The 21,514-nt window shown below is 45.1% G+C and overlaps 1 protein-coding gene across 5 annotated transcripts in view; it reads left to right on the top strand.

The window, feature by feature from the left end:
* Nucleotides 1-21,514, top strand: part of HERC2 (E3 ubiquitin-protein ligase HERC2) — a 137,271-nt gene extending 115,757 nt beyond the window's left edge. For all 5 annotated transcript variants that reach the window (XM_075877888.1, XM_075877908.1, XM_075877901.1 and 2 more), the window contains exons 64-74: nt 775-1,062; nt 3,836-3,984; nt 4,191-4,316; nt 5,322-5,596; nt 6,368-6,998; nt 7,207-8,404; nt 8,510-8,644; nt 8,742-8,904; nt 9,999-10,104; nt 13,846-14,058; nt 20,778-21,514. In XM_075877888.1, coding sequence (XP_075734003.1) covers nt 775-1,062; nt 3,836-3,984; nt 4,191-4,316; nt 5,322-5,596; nt 6,368-6,998; nt 7,207-8,404; nt 8,510-8,644; nt 8,742-8,904; nt 9,999-10,104; nt 13,846-14,058; nt 20,778-21,110 — 3,617 coding nt within the window. In that variant the 3' untranslated portion in view covers nt 21,111-21,514. The remainder of the gene's footprint in view (nt 1-774; nt 1,063-3,835; nt 3,985-4,190; nt 4,317-5,321; nt 5,597-6,367; nt 6,999-7,206; nt 8,405-8,509; nt 8,645-8,741; nt 8,905-9,998; nt 10,105-13,845; nt 14,059-20,777) is intronic.

Below are 21,514 nucleotides of genomic sequence, written 5' to 3'. Positions count from 1 at the left end.
CATCACCACCGGCCACCTCACCATCACTCTTTTTTGATGCTTATCCGTCAAGGCACCGCTGTGACTGCACGGAAGTCATTGTCACTAATCTACGGGTCTTTGCATCAGTGACGGGTGGAAAATATTTAAAAGCACATTATGGTGTGTGAGAGTAGAGTGTCGCAGTGAACTTTCATGCAGCAAAAGTTATCGCTTCTTCAGTTTATGGCTTCTTGCATTTGAAGGCATTGTTGGATAATGGTTGGCAGTCGTAGATGCTGAGAACGGCATCAGAAAAGCTTTCCGTGTGAAAGCTGATCGCAAGTCTTTATGCTGCCTTTTATTTCTTTTCGTTTTTTTCTCCTCACTTCTACTCTGCCGGTCAAGAAACATCAGGAAAGTGAAGGACCTCTCTTGTAACGTCCAAAACCTGCGTGTGGTGCTCACCGCGGTCTATGATAATGTTGTTGCTAGTAAACTGGAGTGAGACACACGCGAGTGCGCTTCTATCACATGCTTTAGAATACCCGTTTTAACTTTTTTTTTCACTTCGTATGCGCTATATTTTTACCGCAATCGTGTCGGAAGTGTTCGTTGTAAAAGTAGTAGCTTTGAATAATGTTCGCTTTATGTGGACTCAGTTTCAAAGGATAGCATAGGAAAATCGTAAGTGCATCGAAATATGGTTGTTATAATTGATAGATCGCTATATACCTGGGATCCTAATAACTGGGTCGGACTGTTTTTGCTTGAGTTAAGGAGGTACTGTGATCAACTACATTTATGTTTTCGTAGGCCGAGAATGGTGCAACTGGTCCCCTGAGGTGCGAATACCGGGCAACGAGCTCCACTGGAAGTTCACCAGTGACAGCTCAGTCAATGGATGGGGCTGGCGTTTCACCGTGCACCCAGTGGTGTCCCCTGGCGGCACAGGAGGCGACAGTCTCTCCGACCGAGCCTTCCTCTCCCGCCCTTCGGTGGAATTAGTCGTTTGCCTGCTTGATCTGCGCAGTTGTGCCGATCGTGCAATCGCGTCTCGACTGGCAGCTGCACTTGCAGCCTGTGCTCAGCTCAGCTACCTTGGTAAGTTCACACTTTCAAACCTCTAATATGGTAATAAACAACACTGAATTATACCATTCTGGGATGACTTATGATAAGGGTTCTATGTTTTCAGAGTTTAATTTTCGGCAGAAATTCTTCATTTATCACTGGGGATTTTCATTCCCAATGCCCCGAAATTTGGAGTTTAATTTTACATTATTCTCAGTGCTTCAATACTTCAGATGAAATGATATCAGAACACACTAAATGTATTTTAGTTGTGGGGATAGTTCCAGCGCACAGGCACACATAGTACACACAAGCAAGAATACCTGAATACCAAGCACTTACATTTGTGTGTTTGTGTTATCACTTTCAATCGTGTTCTATAGTCAGTTATAATTTAAGAATAAATACGTGCTCCACCCTAAAGTACTGCAGCTTGCCTGTCATTCACCTGTCCAACAGAGTAATGGTACTAGACTCTTTCTGTTCGAACCTTAAGCACTTCTTCACTGATAGTGCAAATACTATGCATGTTGTGAATTAAAAGTTCGTCATCGTTTCTTATTCACATGTTATGTTTGGCAGATCAGTGAAGTTGGAATTTTTTATACAATTTGCGAAGGAGTAAAATTTTTCTACCGAAAACTGTCGGAATAAACATGTGCCTGCAGTCATGTCATATGCCTGAAATACGTAAAATGTCCTGACATCATGTAAATAAGCGATTGCAATTAGTGGGAAAATTCTGCCTGGGTGGGACGGTGACCGCTGTGGGCAGACCTTACAGTTATTCGTAGGCTGTAACCGACTATAGTAGACGCAAGCATACTTTATGAGATCTGAATATGCAGTGTTGCGTGGTGCACCCTACTGCCGCCAGTGTTCAAATATCAAGATGTCTCGAGCTCTTGGGGCCCTACATATGTTGATGTCTCGCGTCATGCATGACAAGCTCTGTACTATTACATGTGCGATGGGTACAACCTACGAGATACCATTCACGTGAGCCATAGCCTATATTGGCCAAACCGGCCGATGTATTAATGACCACTTAGAATGTGCCTTTTAGATAAAGAATAAAACAAGGTCACTCGACAAAATTCAGTTTATCGTATAAATTCAAATTCTGAAAAGTTTTGCTTGCGAGTGTTATTGCTTTTTAGGATTTACCAAAAAAACGCAGAGCCATAATTATGCCCCATGGCTGTCTTCTGCGATGTACTGTAGTTCCTTGCAGATAAAATGTGTTTTTCCAACTAGTTGAAATGCATTGCAGAATGACACTGTGTTGTGAAGTTAAGCTGGAAACAGGACTTGATAAAGAAAATTATGGGGCAGAACACACAGATTACAGACTAGCAGCTGAGCTTTTCTGAGTGATTGTTTCAAAATGCTATGGGCAGTAAGATGATTCCCTTCTTGATAAGCGTACTTTCTCATGTTCAAAGTGATAAGCATACAAACTGTTCAGTATAAGCGCTCTGCCACTTCAGGCAAAGCATCCAGGTAGTATATCTTGCTTTCATGTTCACAGTTTTCTTCTGAGAAGTGTTAGGCCACCGTATTTAGACCTTAATTGTTTTAGTTGGGCCTGATGGCAGCTGTACAGCTTACCATATAAATTTAAAAGGATACTGAAATGAAACAGTGAATTGGTTTAAGATGGATAAGTTGCTCTCTGAGAACTGTCACGACTTTGATTTCACCATCATATGTTTATTAATAGAAAAGAAAATGAAGGTAAAAGTTCTATTTTTAAATTTCATGCTAAAATCTTCATGCATCACATCACGAATTCTAAAGTGTATTTTTTCATATTCTGGTGACATTGGCTCAATTGCATTTCCTGACTTGGCATGTTAGAAGGGCCCTGTAACACTTTTTGAGTATGGTCTGTAAACATTGTTGATCAGTTGTCGAGGCTCCCAACAACACGCGACCCAAATATTATAAGGCAGCATGCGACTTGAAATCCACTATAAATTCTCAGTCAGCTAAAAATTGTTTTCGTTTCTCTCGAAAAATGACGATACAAGCGCGAAAATCACTTGGCCCAGCCATTGCATCAGCCATTGGCTGATTTGGGCATGGTGTGCTCGGTTGTTACAGGGGCCTGTCGCGGGAGGCCGTGACTTCACCACGCGTGCACAGGTGATCGCACTGAAAAGCCGCATATTCAAAGAAAAAGATAAACGATTGCTCAAGGTCACGAGGCACCTGACGTATTTTCTTTCCCCGTGCCATTCCTCCCTGCTTAGCTTCCAGCGCTTTCATTCGGAACACGAAAAGAGAGAATGCAATTGCAGCGTGTGACAAATCTTTGTACTGAACCGATTTTGAACATTTTTGCAGCGACCAATTCCTGAAGCAGTAAGTTCCGTTAGTGAACCCATTCCATGGCTACTTGGGAAAGTGTTGATGGGCCCCTTTTAAGTCCTGGCCCGTTAGAAGACAATGCACTTAATTTTTGCTGATTTGTAAGTGCGTAGGCTCTTGTAGATGCCATAAAAATTTGAAGTCACGGTGACTGATGTGGAAATTTCAAAGCGTTGTCGCCATCTGCATTCTTTTTTGGCACATTTACTTGCTTACCAAGTGTATTCTCTTGGCAAGCATTGTGGTATTGGTACTGTGAAAGAGTAACTTACTAATACGAGAGAAATCGTTTTTATCTTTAGGGTCCTTCTAAATATTAAAGTGTTTCATTGAGAGGAGTATGTAAAAGCTTCTTTCGTTATTTTGTTGCAAGGTACTTTCTAGTATGCTTTCTGCAGTCCTTTTAGCTTATTGTGTGTTTCTTTTACAGCCCCCTCACAAAGGATGTGGATTCTCCACCAGCTCAGGCAGCTTATGACGGCTGGAGTGGGAAGGTCGCTGAATGTGTCTCAACTTCTTGTGCAAACGCCGAGCAATCCAGACCTGTCTCCTGAACAGCTTCCTGCATTAAACCCAAATGTAGGTGTTCCACATGTATGTATGCATGCGTATGGGTATGCGTGAATGTGTACCTTTGTGCGTGTGTGTATGTATATATGTGAGCCATCTATAGGAAGCAAGATTTTCCGCTATAGTTTTGTTGATTTCTTATTGGAGGATGCCTCACAAAGTTTTCAGGATGGGTACATTTAGCTTATGTAACACTTTGTCTGTCAACATTCCAGGGTTCCAGTGACACAGCTCTTGTGTGCTTACTCAAGGCCCTTCCTGAGACACTGCTCCGCCAATTTGAATATGAAGATCCTATTGTTCGTGGTGGGAAACACCTGATGCATAGCAACTTCTTCAAGGTGTGCATTTGTCAAAACTAACTGAAAAATCACTAAGGCTGTAATGAGTGTTTGTGTGTTATTTTCACGATACTGTGTAGATATAATACTACATACCTAACTCAAACCTCGTTATAACAGTCGCACGTGCTTCCAAAGTAACTTCGTTATATCTAAAAATTTGTGATCAACCTTGATCTGAGACACTGTATTTGTGACAAAACTGTCCTTCATTTACTTTGTTATAACTGATAATTCATTACATCTAAGCTCGTTATATCGAGGATTGAGTGTATATGAGCATTATCAACAACACATGGCTAAATGTTTCAAAATCAGCTGCAAAAGCAGTAATAACACTGTTACTAAGTGCTGATCAATTTTCACATTCATATTTGCAGTAGTTAATACGTTTAAGGGCAAATTCAAGTGCAAACGTATATATAGTCAACCTGTTTTCCATAATATGTGCCGTTGGACTCTATCTGCTAGAGAATGGAGAACTGATTAAGAGTTGTTTCATAGCTGAAGTTTGTCAAGTCCATACATTTCGAGCTCCTGCTTCTATTGTGTCAGCACTTGTTGAATATTGTAACATCAACCTTTTCATGTGCCAGCATAATGCTTATAAAACACCTTACCCAGCCACTTCATCAAACTGCATGACGCCAAACAATATTAGAAACAAAGAACTGTCCATGTTCCAAATTTTTGCGCTCAAACATTGTGCTCATATTAATAAGTTTTGCAATGATGGGGCAAATGAAAAATATCGTATTTTCTCGCATATAACTCGCATTTAAAATATGTGAAAATGTGCTTAAAAAGTTAGGCTTGCAAACTATTTGCAAGAGCAGATTATGTACCAGAATACACAGTATATGGAAGACTGCTGAGTGATCATTTTTGGCTGTTTTTGTGCTTTTAAGCCGTTGTTGTGCCCATCCTTTTATACATAGTGGATGAGGCATTGAAGGAAGGTAGACTACTGTTTTCTTAAAAGCCTTTCTACGCTTCCATTTCAAGGTCCTAGCAGCCTTGGCATGTGACCTTGGGCTTGACTCCCTCCCTTGCTCTGGCGACAGTCACCGCTGGGCCTGGTTTCGACGTTACTGTGCTGCCTCTCGAGTCGCAAAGGCTCTTGTGCACCGTAATCCTCTGCCAACTTCTTTTTGCCTTGAGGTGCGCCAGCGTATTCAGGAGCTGGCACACGACCCATCCGATACAGCATTTGTGAACGACCGGGAAACGGAAGATGAAGCAGCCACATTTAGGGACCATGAAGACCAGACATTCTTCAAGTGTGTGCACCAACCTTTTCTTGATGTGCATTTTATACTTGTCTTTTGTGTTGAAGTTTCACTACAGATTAGAGCGATACCGCGTATATATTTGTGGTGCGTAAGTTTGCACCAAAAGCAGAAAAGTTGTCTTGAAATATTTGTGACGCCCTCTGCTCATAGCTTGAAAATACAACTGCATCTACACAAAATTCTCATTCAGAAATCAGTCAATCAGGTGAGACTTGCTTTACAGTGAAGCTCATTGGCCTTGTGGTATTTGAAAAGGATTGTTTGGTGTCCACGACATTTCAAAGGTGGTGCAAGAGCAATATGCAGCTGTCTATTCACCAGATGGTTAGAGAGTGTGTGAAACGAGTGCAGGTATTTGCTGTTTATGACTCTTATGATGTCAAATAGGCAATGGAAAACGCCAAGCTAAAAAATATGCCTGTTTCATAGTCATGCCTGGCTATTGAGCTGTACTAATCAGCAATAACCAACAAGTTTATCTGCTAGCACCTTTCAAGCTCTACATGTATGCCATTGTTTGCCTGCTGTAGTAGCTTAGTAGCTTTAGCGTAGGGCTACCAAGCATGAAGGTATTGGTTCAATTCCCAGCCATTTCAACTGGAGCAAAATGCGAAAACACCCGTGTACTTGCATAGGTTTAGGTGCACTTAAAAGGACACTATTTCCAGGGGATGAAAAGCCTCTTAGTACTGTACAGCTTATAATCACATCCGAGTAATAGCGAGCACATACTAATGTGTACCCTTATTTTATTTCCAGGCAAGAGCATGATGAGCAACTGATCCACTGGGTGAACAGACGTCCTGAAGACTGGACTCTTTCTTGGGGTTGGAGCGGCACCATTCTGGGCTGGGGCCATAATCACAGGGGCCAGCTGGGTGGTGTCGAAGGTGCCAAGGTCAAATTGCCCATGCCATGTGAGGCGCTGAGTGCTCTCCGTCCTATACAGGTGGTGGGAGGCGAGCAGACACTCTTTGCTGTCACTGCAGACGGCAAAGTGTATGCCACAGGTTATGGATCAGGTGGAAGGCTGGGAATCGGCGGCACTGACTCCGTATCGTGCCCAACACTCCTGGAGAGCCTACAGCACGTGTTCATTAAGAAAGTTGTGGTGAACTCGGGAGGGAAGCACTGCCTTGCCCTGTCAGCTGAAGGGGAAGTGTACTCCTGGGGAGAAGGTGATGATGGCAAGCTTGGACATGGCAACAAGAGCTCTTGCGACAGGCCCAGAGTGATCGAAAGCTTGAGGGGCAAGGAAGTAGTGGATGTTGCCTGCGGGGGCGCACACAGTGCCTGCATCACTGCCAGTGGTGAACTCTACACGTGGGGCAAGGGTCGCTATGGACGACTTGGACATGGGGACAGTGATGATCAGCTCAGACCAAAGAAGGTGTGTTAGTTCTGAAATTTTAGGAAAAACTTTGTCTTTCTTTTTGGGGAGGGGCCAACATGATGTACACAAACCTTTGAGCTTAGACTACTAGTTAGTGCTCACAGCTTTCATTTTCTGTTCAGTGTTGTGTCACAGTGTAACGTAAAAGTCATCTTAGCCACTAATTGTGTTCTGAGCCTGTCTTCTGATTTGGTTGTGACTGCAGGTGGAAGCTCTTTCTGGGTGGCGAGTTCGTTGCGTGGCCTGTGGCAGTGGTGACGCTCAAACACTATGCGTGACAGACGATGACTGTGTATGGTCCTGGGGAGACGGGGACTATGGAAAACTCGGGAGAGGTGGCTCTGACGGCTGCAAAGTTCCACTTCGTGTAGACCTCTTGCAGGGCATGGGTGTGGTGCGGGTCGAGTGTGGCTCCCAGTTCTCGGTGGCTCTGACAGCGTCGGGCAGTGTATACACCTGGGGAAAAGGAGACTATCATCGTCTTGGACACGGCACCGATGACCATGTTCGCCGGCCTAAGAAGGTAGCTGCTCTGCAGGGCAAAAAGGTCATCTGCATTGCTGTTGGATCGCTACACTGCGTTGCGTGCACTGACACGGGAGAGGTCTACACATGGGGTGACAATGACGAGGGTCAGCTAGGTGATGGTACTGTCAGCGCCATCCACAAGCCTCGCCTGGTGGCTGCATTGCAGGGAAAGAAGATCAACAAGGTATCCTGTGGTTCTGCACACACTGTGGCCTGGTCTACGTGCAACCCAAGCACGGCAGGTGCTTCCGGAAGAATGCCTCCTGCTGTCCCGTTGGAATATGACCTGCTTCAGGATATTCCCATACCAACACTGCGCAATCGTTACGCATTGCTCTACCATTTTTCCGAGCTGTTCTGCCCCTCACTCTCTATGTTTGATCTTTCGGGCTCAAGTGAAGTGCAGCAGGAAGGACTCAATCAACTTAGAGGCCTGCTGGTGCTCTCTGGAAAAGAAGGTGCCTTCCGAAAAGTGGTTCAGGCCACTATGGTTCGGGATCGACAGCATGGCCCTGTCGTGGAGCTGAATCGCATTCAGGTCAAGCGTTCGAGATCGAAGAATGGATTAGCGGGACCCCATGGAACGAAGTCTGTCTTTGGGCAGATGGTGGCAAAGATGTCATTATTGACTCAAGAGAACCTGTTGCTGCCTCATCGTGTGTGGAAAGTCAAGTTTGTAGGTGAAAGTGTGGATGACTGTGGGGGAGGCTACAGTGAGTCAATAGCCGAGATGTGTGATGAGCTTCAGAATGGCTCCCTTCCTCTGCTGATCTTGACTCCTAATGGTCGTGATGAGGCAGGGACCAACCGTGACTGTTTCTTACTTAACCCAGCGGCAACACTGCCGATACATCTCAACATGTTCCGCTTTTTAGGTATGCTATGTCTCTAGTTCCCCTCTCGTTTCATTTTTTTCTGTAATTTGTTTCTGATGTATGAGCTGTCTGGCAATCACTCACCTTCGCTCTTTTTTTTCGTAGGAATGCTCATGGGCATTGCAATCCGTACTGGTAGCCCGTTAAGCTTGAACTTGGCTGAACCTGTATGGAAGCAGTTGGTTGGTCTTCCTCTGACACCTGCTGACCTTAATGAAGTGGACCGAGACTATGTGCCAGGTTAGGACAGGTTTTCTCATCTAAATTACAGCCGCCTCATGTTGTCATTATGATTATGCAGTCCTCAACATTGCTGTCATGCGCATTGCTGTTGCAGGTCTCATGTGTATTCGAGACATGGAGCCAGAGGCATTCCAGAAACTGGACATGCCCTTTGCGACCCACAGTGCAACTGGCCAGGAAGTTCGGCTTAGTGCCAAATACCAGAAAGCAACTGTGGAAAACCGTCCCGAATATGTGCGGCTTGCTCTCAACTATAGGCAAGGGCTGCCTTATAATTTATGTTTATCTTCCTGAATAATATTGAAATTCCCATATTCAATGGACATAAATGCAATCTGCAGAGTGTAGCTATTTGAAAACATCACCTTTGTTTTTTATGTATGAAACCTTGGAAGTGGATTAGGATTATTATTAAAATAGAGTAACATTACTTGCTGGGCTAACTGTATCAAGATACTGTAAAAGAAGCCCAGCAGCATTCGTTTTACTTTATTGTTTTATTGTCAGTTTCATGCTGCTGCTACTGTGATGTCGGAGAAATTGACATCTGCTTGTATTGCTGACAAAAATAAGAACCTTCTCTAGTCGGGCTTCAAAGTTGACGTGGTGAGTTAATAAATTACAAAGCTAAAGTTAAAGTGAGCAGCAAGTTTAGGTCATGACTTGCATATAGTGAACTCAGACCGATTAAAAGTTACATAGACCAGTAGTAACTTGAACTAACGGACAATGATGCAATGAGAAGTATAGGGGATGTTATTAGAAGTAATTGTAATATAAATGCAATGAAAGAAATGTGGAAAAAAAGATAACTTGCCACTGGCAGGATCCAAACCCGCCACCTTTGAATAGCGCACCCGATGCTTTACTGCTGAGCTTCGGTGGTGGTCATCCCCCAGTCCACTTTATAGGCTATATATGTGTGTATTTAAACGTGAGAGCGTCTGTCAGTGTGCATGTTACCATTGCGGCGAATGCGGAACACCCATTTTGCCTATAGGCGTCACGTAGCATGTGATCTCATTACGAGCTGGCAGCTGACCAATAATCCCTCGAATACTACCTGAAGGCATCAAGTCTGCCAGAATGAGACCCTTGCTGTGAATGAAGGAAATCGGTATAAGATCAGTAGGTGTTTTGAAGAAGAGTTGGAGAAGTGAAATTTAGTTTTTGAATACATGGATGAAACAGTTGAGAGTGGAATGGGTAGTTGCACAGATGTGTGGCATCACGGCTTGTCATGCCCAGTTGACTTGTGCGTTCAGCAAGGAATCTGCAGCAACTTGAGTGTTCTAGAGCCCTTGGTGTAGGAACTTTGTATATCTAATATTCGTGTCTCATTCATTTGCAGGTTGCATGAGTTTGATGACCAAGTGGCAGCAGTGAGAGAAGGCATGTCAAAGGTCATCCCTGTTCCAATGCTTTCTTTGTTTACCGGCCAAGAGCTGGAAACTATGGTGAGAGAGTTCAGCTTCATCCATGTAATGCTTGTATAGTCAAAAGTGGGATAGCCAAAAATGAGGATTTCTCTCTTTCGTGCATGAAAGTTGTGAAGCAGCTACACTTAATACATATCGGAAATAGTTTTAGTTTCCAAGACTGTTTTACACTCTGCATGTACATTTCAAATTGCATGATTGCCTTACTTTAGTTTGCACCAAGCTCTGCACCACGAGGTTGCAGGTCTCAGGAGCAAGCCTTCTCATAGCAATGGTGTGATGGGGGCAGTATAGACATTGTAGAGACCGGATTATAGGCAAATGCCTATTTTGTTCCTTGCGTTCCTATTGTGCCATTTTCATATATGAGCATGAATTAGAGGTTAAGAAGGGCTTTTATGGTGTTTTTATAGTGCCTATAAATTAGTGCCTATAAATATAAATAGTGCCTATTTTGGGTGTTCATGCCTAAATGCCTATAAGTGCCTATAAATGCCTATTTACCAAATAATTGCCTATATGAGCGCTATTCAAGCCCAAATTTTGTTTTCAAGCGTGGTGTGAAAATGTTATTCATGTAAAAAAGGCATTGTTATTTCTAAACACCATAATGTTCAACGAAGACAAAGCTGATATGCTGCGAGCGATTGAAGAGGAGCATGAGGAGTGCAAAAGACGCTATTTCTGCAGCCCTAAGTGGAAGCACATCTCAGCGTCTGCAAGGGAAGGAGGAGAGAGAATTAAAGATGGATAAGAAAATGAAAGTGACGTCTATGGCTAAGGACGCGGCGACCGCTTTCTACAGACAGCTTGTCCAGTGCCCTCAAGGAACTGAAGAACCGGCCTGAAAACCTGGGTGTTGCAGTGGGAAAGAAACAGCAGGTTTTTCTGGGCAGCCACAGGCAGCTGGCGAACGAATGAAAAACCATGGAGGGCCACTCATGGAATACTCTTGTTGATTCAGTGGTGGCGAAGGTCGCCAGATTGTTATACTTTATACAGCAAAGCCCAACTCATGTGCCGGCATATTTACAATCAGCGGAGTATTTAGCATACATTCACCGTACGCTTACATACGCTTGTTCCATAGGAGATCCCTTGTCATATGTCTTTAAGTGACAAACACGAAAAAAATGCAGACCAAGGCTTCAAAGTTTGTCTTAAGCCATTACTTAAAAATGACAGCTGTAAGAATATGAAAAATGAAGTTGGATGAAAATTACTATCATCGCGTCGAATTAAACTGCGGGTAAAGCTCCTATGTCAAGTTTTTTATACTAAAACTGACATTAAAAAATGAATGTACCTAAACAGTCCTCTTCGTGCAATGGTAATTAAGAATTCAGAATCTCGTATCAGTTATAATTTTTCTATTATTCATTTTTTGTTAGTTTCATGACAGAATGAAATGGCTTATAAAGAGAACAAAGTGTGTTGTGTCAATGAAAGCGTGTTTTTTTTTTACATTGTTACCCATATGCGTCAGCGCCTATGGGTAAAAAATGTGATGTCCATGCGCTTTTGTTTTGTTTGTACTTTACTTTTTAAGCGTCCTTCTCTAGGTGACATAATAAGTTGTAGTTAGACACTAGAAGTTCTTGCGTGCCCAATGAAAACCGTTCTACGGCGGTAATTTTTTAAATTGGTTCGCTATGAGCCACCAAAGCATGATGCGAAGAAGCAAGCTTGAATTCCTTGCCTCTCGTCCCATGCAGCCCCCGCGACTCACTCCTTCCCTGTTCTCTTCGGTATAAGGGCCGGAGAATCGCATGACGCATGCGCACCAAGAAAAATATGTGTAAGCAACATGCCCGCATGACGTGCCCCAGCCTACTTGTGCACGTACGCCATCGATGTGTCGTTTCAGCGTTCTCTGTTGTGTATTACCAGTTTCTGTGGGAGGATCAGTCAGTGCGTGTACTTTAGGAGAGGCTGGCAAGGATCATGTATTGGTGACCGCTATACAACGCGTCGCTCCGCTGAAAATGCGGTCAGAGACGACACACCAAACACAAGCTAAGCGTTGTAAGGGTTGGCGAAGGCACCATGCAAGAACGACGAGAAGACGAACAAAGCTAAAGGGGTTGGCACTAGTCATAGTGGTAGTAGTAGCAGTAGTAGTAGTATATATTAGTAGTAGTGGTAGTGGTAGTATGTGTGGTTTTGCATAGAAAAACCACGATACGAAGATGAGGGATGCCATAGCAAAGGTCTCCACAAATTTTGACCATCTGGTGTTCTTTTACGTGCACTGACATCGGGCAGTACGCGGACATCTACTTTTCTGCCTCCATCTAAATGTGACCGTTGCGACCACAAAAGAACTCGCAACATTCGTGTCAGCACCGGAGCACCCTGTAGCGACTGGTCCACTAAGGCCGACGCGAAACGATGGCCGATTAGCAAATAGCACCTCAAGACTATTCAAAGCAAAAATAAAAATAATAACAAGCTGAGATTCCGTTTAGGTGTTTTATTATTTTTCTCAGCTTTCATTCATTATTGATTTTAAAAGGGCAGTGCAAAGGCACAGGAAAAAGAAAAACATAGAGACAAAGAGCGCTGTCTTTCTTTTCCCTTTGTCTTTGCGCTTCCCTTTCAAAATGATATGAAGCAGCCAGCCCTAACCAAAGCACTCCTCATTCATGCTACACAACAGAACACACAAATTGCATATGCCAAGTAGAGTAATGTCACGTGCAACGCTCTTAATGAGGTACCGTTTAAAATGCAGGATACACTCACGAGACGGGACATTTTACGTGTGTTTTTCTAGATATAGCTAGCATTTAACGAAGTTCTGATGAAGAGCATATGGTATGCAACGTCAGCCCACCAATTTCAACGTAAAGGAGTGGCGTTCCTCGCTGTACGTCACTCCCTAGATATTGAGGCGTATGCCCGCGAGAAGGGCAAGGCAATCATTAAAAATTGAGCGTTTTTCTACGACATGTAATTTTGCAAATCCTAACATGAATGATCCGGAGTGCCCAGTGCACTATTACGCTTGTCAGCTCGAAATACCCAAACCTAGTGAGGGGCCCTTTAAGATGTTCACCAATAGGAAAGAAATTGGTCCTACACGATTAGACCTAGCATCCCTCTCTTCTGGGGTGTCAGTGGTCTGGTTATTTGCTCCTGCGCTGCCCTTCCCGGTCACAACGAAACGAAAGAGATCCAGGAGAGTGTTAATTGAATGGTGGACACTTGACGCACAATGCTAGACAATAAAACGAAAGACCAAATACTGCAAATCGCACGGGAAATGTATGCCTATGTTCAATCATTGGTACCTTTCTGCAGTCCTGAACAATATCATTTTTTTGCTTTTTGCCGTAGATACAAGTCACCGACATCGTTGTTTTGGGATATTTCAATTTTTGTAGAAGTTTATTGTGCCTATAATTTTGATTTTGAGGGCCTAAAGCAGTGTTTTACCTGTCTGTCTTTGGCACCTAAAACACACTTTTTTAGTGCTTAAAAATCCGGCTTCCAGTTATGAGTCACTTTAATTGTTCCTTATTACAGTTCTTGCTATAATAATGTCTATTCAGCTGTACATCTAGCAGCTGGATTTTGAAGAGGATAAAGTAGGGCCCCGATGTTTTGTAACTTTGGAGCAATTCATATTTTAATATTGGTAGCCAATGTTGCTTCTAGCCATCCAGTGCACCATTATTTTCTGACCTCGTCTCAGCTTTGAGGCGTGAGTGGTAGTTCTGCCATTATCTGAGAAAGAGGCATTTCTTTTTGTTGCAGGTTTGCGGGAGCCCCGATATTCCAATACAACTACTGAAAGCTGTGGCTACATACAAGGGTGTGGAGCCGGACAGTCTGCTGGTACAGTGGTTCTGGGATGTCATGGAGGAGTTCACTAATGCGGAACGGTCTCTGTTCCTGCGCTTTGTGTGGGGACGCACTAGACTGCCTAGAGCTATCGCGGACTTCCGAGGAAGGGACTTCGTGCTTCAGGTCAGGGCATGTGCTACTACGTCTGCGGAGTCTCTCTCTATGCAACTCAGACAATCTTCAAAAAGAGTCCTGAAATGGCTAGAGGCCCTAGTAATCATGAATTTGTTATTCATAAAGGGAAAAAGAACAAGCAGGTCATTACAAAATGGTATATAAAAATGTTAAGTAAAAACAAAATGGAAATCAGTCATGCAAATTGCATGGCAGTTAAACGTCATAGTACAAGCCATATTGCAGGATTGAAAGATGCATTTAGCTATTCAAGCTTGAAGGGCTCGTACAACTGATTCTTTAAGACTTTCTTAATTGTGAAACAACATAAAATTCACTGTCAGAAAGAGCTAATCGTTAGCTCACATCGACACTAGATTTCCCTCTTCAGGTTTCCTTCTATATGTCCATCGCAGTCAATACACAAAGCATTTGACTGCTCAGAGTGGTAGAAATTGTAATGCCAAATAAGCAGTAAAAATACTCATACCAAATAGTAGCTTTTTCGCAAACTGCGAGTATTTTTGAGGCCAGCAAGCTTTTCTATACTACTTGCTGCTCTAGACATCATGAAGTTTATTGCTTGCATGTTTGATGCCTATCGCTCACACTTTACGATATACTAGGTATTTTAGCATCGAGTCCAACACTGAATCAAGGAAACTATAACGTTATTGTTGGTTATAAGAGGTTTTTAAATACCTCTACAGAAATGCAATGTGTTCCACTCCAAGTAGGGCATCTGTGCTGCCTTATGGCCACCTTGTGTGAACCTTTGTGCGAGTATCACCGTCTAGTATCACTTGTTTTTGCTTGGCGACCCAGTCCTTATAGCCCAGCGGATGACGTTTTGTTTAACTAGTAGTACTATCACTATGTAATGAAATAAACTGTGCAAATAAAGTATTTTTATGGGGGAACATATTGCTACGATACTGAGGGGGCACGTGGAAGAAGAGGAGAACGAGGTTGGCACGAGCGGTGATCGGCCAGATCCCTGGACTCTCGCATTCATCATCTCCTGTAAATAAAGGCATCTCCCCGCAACAAGATTGGTGGAGGTGTGGGGTACAGCGGAGCGATCTCAGGCGAACGATTACGGAAGCGCTACCTCAAGAACTACGCCAAAGCCGCCGACTGGCTGGTCTACCACCGCTCTCTATGGATCCGATTGCTGACGGCAACATCACGCACTCTTCGTTTGGCGCTACGTGGCCCCGACACAAAGTACCACAAAGCTTCTCTGGGAGGGTCGGAGAAAGCGTCGACGAATGACTGAAACACTTGAACCGTGTAAGTAAATACAATTGTTGGGACGCGGCCTCCCGGTTGTCCAACGTCAGATTGTTTCTTCAAGGGACGGCGTTGGTGTAGTTTGAAAACCACGAAGAAACAGTAACGACCTGGGAAGCGTTTGAGAAAGAAATAGCGAGCTGCTTCGGAGACCCATTGATGAAGAAGAAGCGTGCTGAGCAAACTTTGATGCAGCGTGCTCAAGTACCCGGTGAAATATGCACAACGTACATTGAAGAGATTCTGAAATTGTGCAAGTCTGTAGACCCACGCATGAAAGAAGATGACAAGGTAGGGCATCTCCTCAAAGGGGTTGCTGAGGATGTCTACAATTTTCTCATCGGCAAGGACACCTTGGCGTCTGTAGCGGACGTAATACAACACTGCCGCACGTTTGAGACCCTGAAGGCTAGGCGCATCACTCCCAAATTTGGTAGACTTGCTAACGTCACCATTGTTGCAAGTGTTGACGTCCCTCCAACATCCTCCTGTGATCTTGCCTCAATGATCAGGCAAATCGTACGCGAAAAACTTGGACGACGTGATGCTGTCAACCCGCCGAGAGCACCTGCTATCAACACCTCCCCGCCATACAACGCAATGTGTGCTGCCATTGATGCCACGCTATATGATGTGCCCCAATCAAGAGCACCAGAGCCCCCAACCGACAACTTACATCATCGCCGTGGTTTCCAGAACGCCTCCCGCCAACCACCTACAATGGTGTCTTCGTGGGACGATCATGGGCACATAGCGCCTCGTGGAAGGTTTGGCTACGTGCATGAGGCCCCTGTGTGCTATAACTGTGGTTTCTGTGGACATGTGGCTCGATTCTGTGGTCAAAAGCGTCGCCCCCAGCAGCGCTACTACGAGGGATCATCAGCTTCTCGACAAAACCGCTGGCGCGGTGGTATGCATTCAATGCGGGACGCGTACGTTGGGGACGGCTTCCAGCAAACGACCCACAGTGATACACATGTAGGACGCAATTTCCACCGGAATTTACGCAACGACTCGCCTTCCTCTGTGCGAAGCTTGACGCCCCCCACAACACGCCGGTTCCGTTCCCCATCTCCTGGTCGACGCGTCACCTCCCCGCCTCCGGGAAACTAGGTGGTGTGGCCAATGGAGGTGAGGTCGCCGAACATTTATCACTACATTCGCCTATGCCTCCACCCGTTTTTATGACGCAAAATATGGTCCTCGTGCTTATTGATGGACTTCCTACGATGGCTTTGATAGATACTGGAGCAGCTGTTTCAGTGATGAGTCTTAACTTCAAATTGTGGCTAGGACATAAAGTGATGTTTAGCTGGGACAGTTGTGCATGATTTCGTTCATTGAGCGGGGAGACACTGTGCCCGATCGGTGTGTGTGTTGTTAGTGTCACTTTGGGTGACAAGGTCTTCGAGGCTGAATTCGCTGTCCTGACCAGCTCCACCCATGACATCATCTTGGGGATCGATTTTCTACGCGAGTGTGGGGCTACTGTAGATTGCGGTGCTGGCGAGATTATGCTATCGGCATTTACTGACGATCCTAGGTGCTGTCAAGGATCTATCACCGTCATTGAGGATGTTGTCTTGCCGCCCAACTCGATGAAGACCGTACGCGTTGACGCCTCTGCCTCGAACGCCGGAAAGTTCGATGTTCTTGTGGAGCCCATTCCTCTCAATTGCGCCAAGAAAAATGTGCTCGTTTCACATTGTGTTCTGTCGATCAGTGATAGGCGATCGGTCTTATGGGTGTCGAACTATTCAAATGAACCTGTTATGCTACACTGCGGAATGCGACTCGCCCTCTTCGAACAAAATGCGAGCAGTTTTATTGCAACTTTAAGCGACAAGAGAGTAGATCCTATTCGTGCAACGTACCATACAGAAGCCAACTTTCTGAGTATGGTAAACAAGTCGCTATCATCAGAAAAACGTCAAGCTTTGGTCGAAGTCCTTGCGAAGCACGCTACTATATTTGACTTTGCGCAGAATGAAGAGCAAATAAGTGTACCCGAGTCGCGTACTCACCATGGGATTGACACAGGATCCGCTCACCCTATCTGGCAGAAACCATACCGTGTCTCATCTGCGGAGCGCAAGGTCATTGCTCAACAGGTAGAAGAGATGTTAAAGAAAAGGGTCATCCAAAAGTCGTGTAGCCCTTGGGCTGCCCCTGTGATTCTTGTCCCAAAGAAGGATGGTACATGGCGATTCTGCGTGGATTACAGACGGAGCAACTCTGTTACTAAAAAGGATGTCTACCCGCTTCCCAGGATTGATGATGTCATCGATTGTTTACATTCGGCATCGTACTTCTCCTTCGTGGATTTGAGATCTGGTTATTGGCAAATCCCCATGCCCCCGATTGACAAAGAGAAAACGGCCTTCATAACACCAGATGGTCTATTTTAATTCAATGTAATGCCGTTTGGCCTATGCAACACTCCAGCCACGTTTGAGCGCTTCATGGACTCTGTGTTACGTGGACTAAAGTGGGAAGTTTGTCTTTGCTACCTGGATGACATTATAATTTTTGGCCGTACATTCGATGAACACAACCATCGTCTAGACATTGTTCTCACCTGCCTTGAGAGAGCTAAGCCTACCCTGAACTCTAAGAAGTGTCACTTTGGCAGCCGTGAGACTCTCGTTGTCGGTCACCTGGTGGACAGGCATGGCGTTCAACCCGACCTTCAGAAAGTCGCTGCAGTCAGCAGCTTCAAACAACCTCAGTCGGTACGAGAGTTGCGAAGCTTTTTCGGCCTATGCTCGTACTTCCGTCGCTTCATGCCCAGGTTCGCCGACCTCGCTTACCCTTTGACGTCCCTACTCAACAAGAACGCACCTTTTCGGTGGTCAGCGGAATGCGAGTCGTCTTTTTTGCAACTCAAGTTTGTTTTTACGTCAGGGCCCGTACTTCGCCACTATGACCCATCTGCTGCCACAGAAGTTCATACCGACGCCAGTGGTGTAGGTATTGGCGGCGTCTTGGTCCAACACCATGGAGCTGCTGAACATGTCGTTGCCTATGCCAGTCGCTGTTTAAGTAAACTGGAGCGAAACTATACTGTCACAGAGCAAGAATGTCTTGCGGTCATATTCGCCGTGCACAAGTTTCGTCCTTATATCTATGGACGCCGATTCTAGATTATCACGGACCACCATTCTTTATGTTGGCTCACTGGACTGCGGGACCCATCTGGTCGTCTTGCTCGTTACGATTGCAAGAACACGACTTTGAAGTCTGTTACAAGAGCTTACAAGGCAATCGTCGTCATGCCGACGCCGATTGCCTTTCACGACTTCCCCTTCCGACAACCGAGTGTGACGCTGACAACTTTGATGAATATTTGGCTGTAGTGGATACTCCGTTTCCTGACCTAGCAACTTTTCGCGCAAAGCAACAAAATGACAACAGTCTCGCTTCTTTCTTTATTTCCGGAACGAACGGTCAACGTGGTTTCGTCGTAAAGGATGGCGTTCTTTACAAAAAGAATTATTCCGGCGTAGGCCCTCGCCTACTTCTAGTTGTGCCTACAAGTCTACGACAACACGTACTTCGAGCAATGCACGATGACCCAACATCTGGCCATATGGGTTTTTCTAGGACATTTTATCGCACGCAAGAACGCTTCTTCTGGCCGAAGATGCGTAAAAGTGTGACTGCATACGTTGCTAGCTGTGAGCAATGTCAACGCCACAAGCGTCCTACAACTCTGCCAGCCGGACTACTTCATCCCATAGCACCCCCGAGTTCACCATTTGACGTCGTAGGTGTCGACCTGCTCGGCCCTTTTCCGCGATCAACGAACGGCAACTGATGGATTATTGTGGGCGTTGACCACCTCACACGTTACGCCGAAACTGCGGCGATTCCTGTGGCAACGGCCACTCAAGTTTCACAGTTCATGCTGTCACACGTTATATTCATCAGTGATCGCGGGCGGCAATTTGTTGCCGATGTAGTTGAAGACCTTATTCGTCTTGCTTCGTGCCATTTTCGTCACACTACCCCGTATCACCCGCAGGCTAATGGTTTGACGGAACGAACTAATAGGACTCTCGTTGACATGATTTTCATGTATGTTGATTCTGGACACAAAACATGGGACGCGATTTTGCCATTTATAACTTTCGCCTACAACACTGAACAGCACGAAACAACGAGATACAGTCCATTTTATCTGCTCTACGCACGCCAACCCCGCACAGCTCTTGACACTATCCTTTTTTTTTCCGAGACTGATCAACCTACTCTCGCCGAAACCATTTGCCGCGCAGAAGAGGCCCGGTGCATCGCCTGTCTTCGAACTTTCGTCTCCCAGAAACGCTCCAAGAACCGTTATGACAGAGGTCACCGGCACGTATTGTTTGAGAAAGGGGATTTGGTATGGCTTTGGACGCCGCTTCGCAAGCGCAGCCTCTGCCAAAAGTTTCTGGCCAACTACACCGGTCCGTTTCTTGTCCTGGAACGTCTCAGCGATGTCACGCACATGATATCTCAGCTGTTGTCAACTGGCCGCCGCTCAAGCAAGACCAACGTCGTTCATGTTGCCCGTCTAAAACGCTATCATCATCGCAACGAAGCCTAACTCGCCCGGTGGGCATCGTCTGCAAAGGGGGAATTGCTACGATACTGAGGGGGCGCGTGGAAGAAGAGGAGAACGAGGTTGGCACAAGCGGTGATCGGCCAGATCCCTGGACTCTCGCATTCGTCATCTCCTGTAAATAAAGGCATCTCCCGGTAACAATATACTAGAGAGCATTTGTTCTCTAAGAAGTGAATATAAAAAGAAGATGGAAAAAGATTGTGGGTCAGATGCATACCAAATAGCAGCACAATACGTAGAAAACACCAAGTTTTTGCCAAGGAGTATAATAGCACATACCTTCACTTTGCTAGCAGAAATTCAACGTGCATTTGAACTCACAAGTGATCAGCAGGACCTCATACAGTGGTAATATCATGTGAAAGTGAGGCCCTATCTTGGCTATCAGAACGATCACTCACAGATTTATACAAGAGTCTTTCAGTTTTGTACCGGGTATCTTTTGTCACGTGAAAGGCACATAGAGATGAGCACCAGGGTGGTGCTGCATGGCTCTAGTATGAAATGCATACTTTGTGCGACCAGACATGGTCACTTCTAGTTGCGCATGCCATATCTTTAGAGGGAATCAGCAGATGTCACATACCTTTGTACATGTGGTGCTCTTATCAAAAAGTTTCCCTTGAAGACATAGACAGTGAAAGTCACTTTGCTCACTGCAGCGGCCACGTATCCTAAAGGAATTGGCTGCTAGCCTTGCTTCATATAATGTCCCAATTTATTGTCACATTTACTGCTGCACTCTTGTAACGAAACTGTGACTTTTCTTACTTCATGGTCAGTAGCACATTTTTCTGGCATCGGCATGGATGCTCTTTTTTTTTTGCAGGTTTTGGACAAGTACAGCCCAGCAGACCATTTCCTTCCCGAGAGCTACACCTGCTTCTTCCTCTTGAAGATGCCGCGATATTCCTGCCGTGCCGTGCTGCGTGAAAAACTGAAGTATGCAATCCACTTTTGCAAATCAATCGACACCGATGACTACGCTCGTGTGGCCCTCGGTGCCGAGGACGACGTGGATTTGGCAAGTTGTGGGGCTGCCCAGTTTGTAGATGACATGCCACACTTGGCCATGGAAGAAGGGCTCGCAACGAGCGACAGCGAGGGGGCTGCTGTCGAGTCTCTGGGAGGGGCCTCTGATGAGTGGAACAGCGAGGCCTGACAGTTTTTATCAATTGCAATCCGGTTGATGTATTTGCAGTGATGCCACACTCAGAACGTGCACACTGCTCACTAGCGAGTGAGAGGAGGCAGATGTCGAGGAAAGCAATCTAAATATTATTTTAAGTATGTAATGTTGCATTGAGAGAAGCATGGTAGAAAGAGCTCTCTTAGCTAAACTGCTTTGTTCGTGCTCATATTTGTGTAGATTTGGCATTTTTTGGTTTGTCCTCTTAAGTGGCGTGTTTGTAAGCAGTTCCTGCTTATTCTGTGCAGAACAGCACAGAAAAAGAATGTCTGTACTATTGATAATTGAAAAAATTTTCACACTGGGAGGAACCATAAAGTAGTAGGCTGTACGTATGGTGAAGCCATTCTCCATTTTTGCATCCCGTCACCTTTGTA

The sequence above is a fragment of the Rhipicephalus microplus genome, chromosome 2 (assembly GCF_043290135.1).
Source record: "Rhipicephalus microplus isolate Deutch F79 chromosome 2, USDA_Rmic, whole genome shotgun sequence".
Taxonomy (NCBI): Eukaryota; Metazoa; Arthropoda; class Arachnida; order Ixodida; family Ixodidae; genus Rhipicephalus; species Rhipicephalus microplus.
Note: the sequence above shows the minus strand (reverse complement) of the source record. Positions and strands in the feature narration are given on the sequence as shown.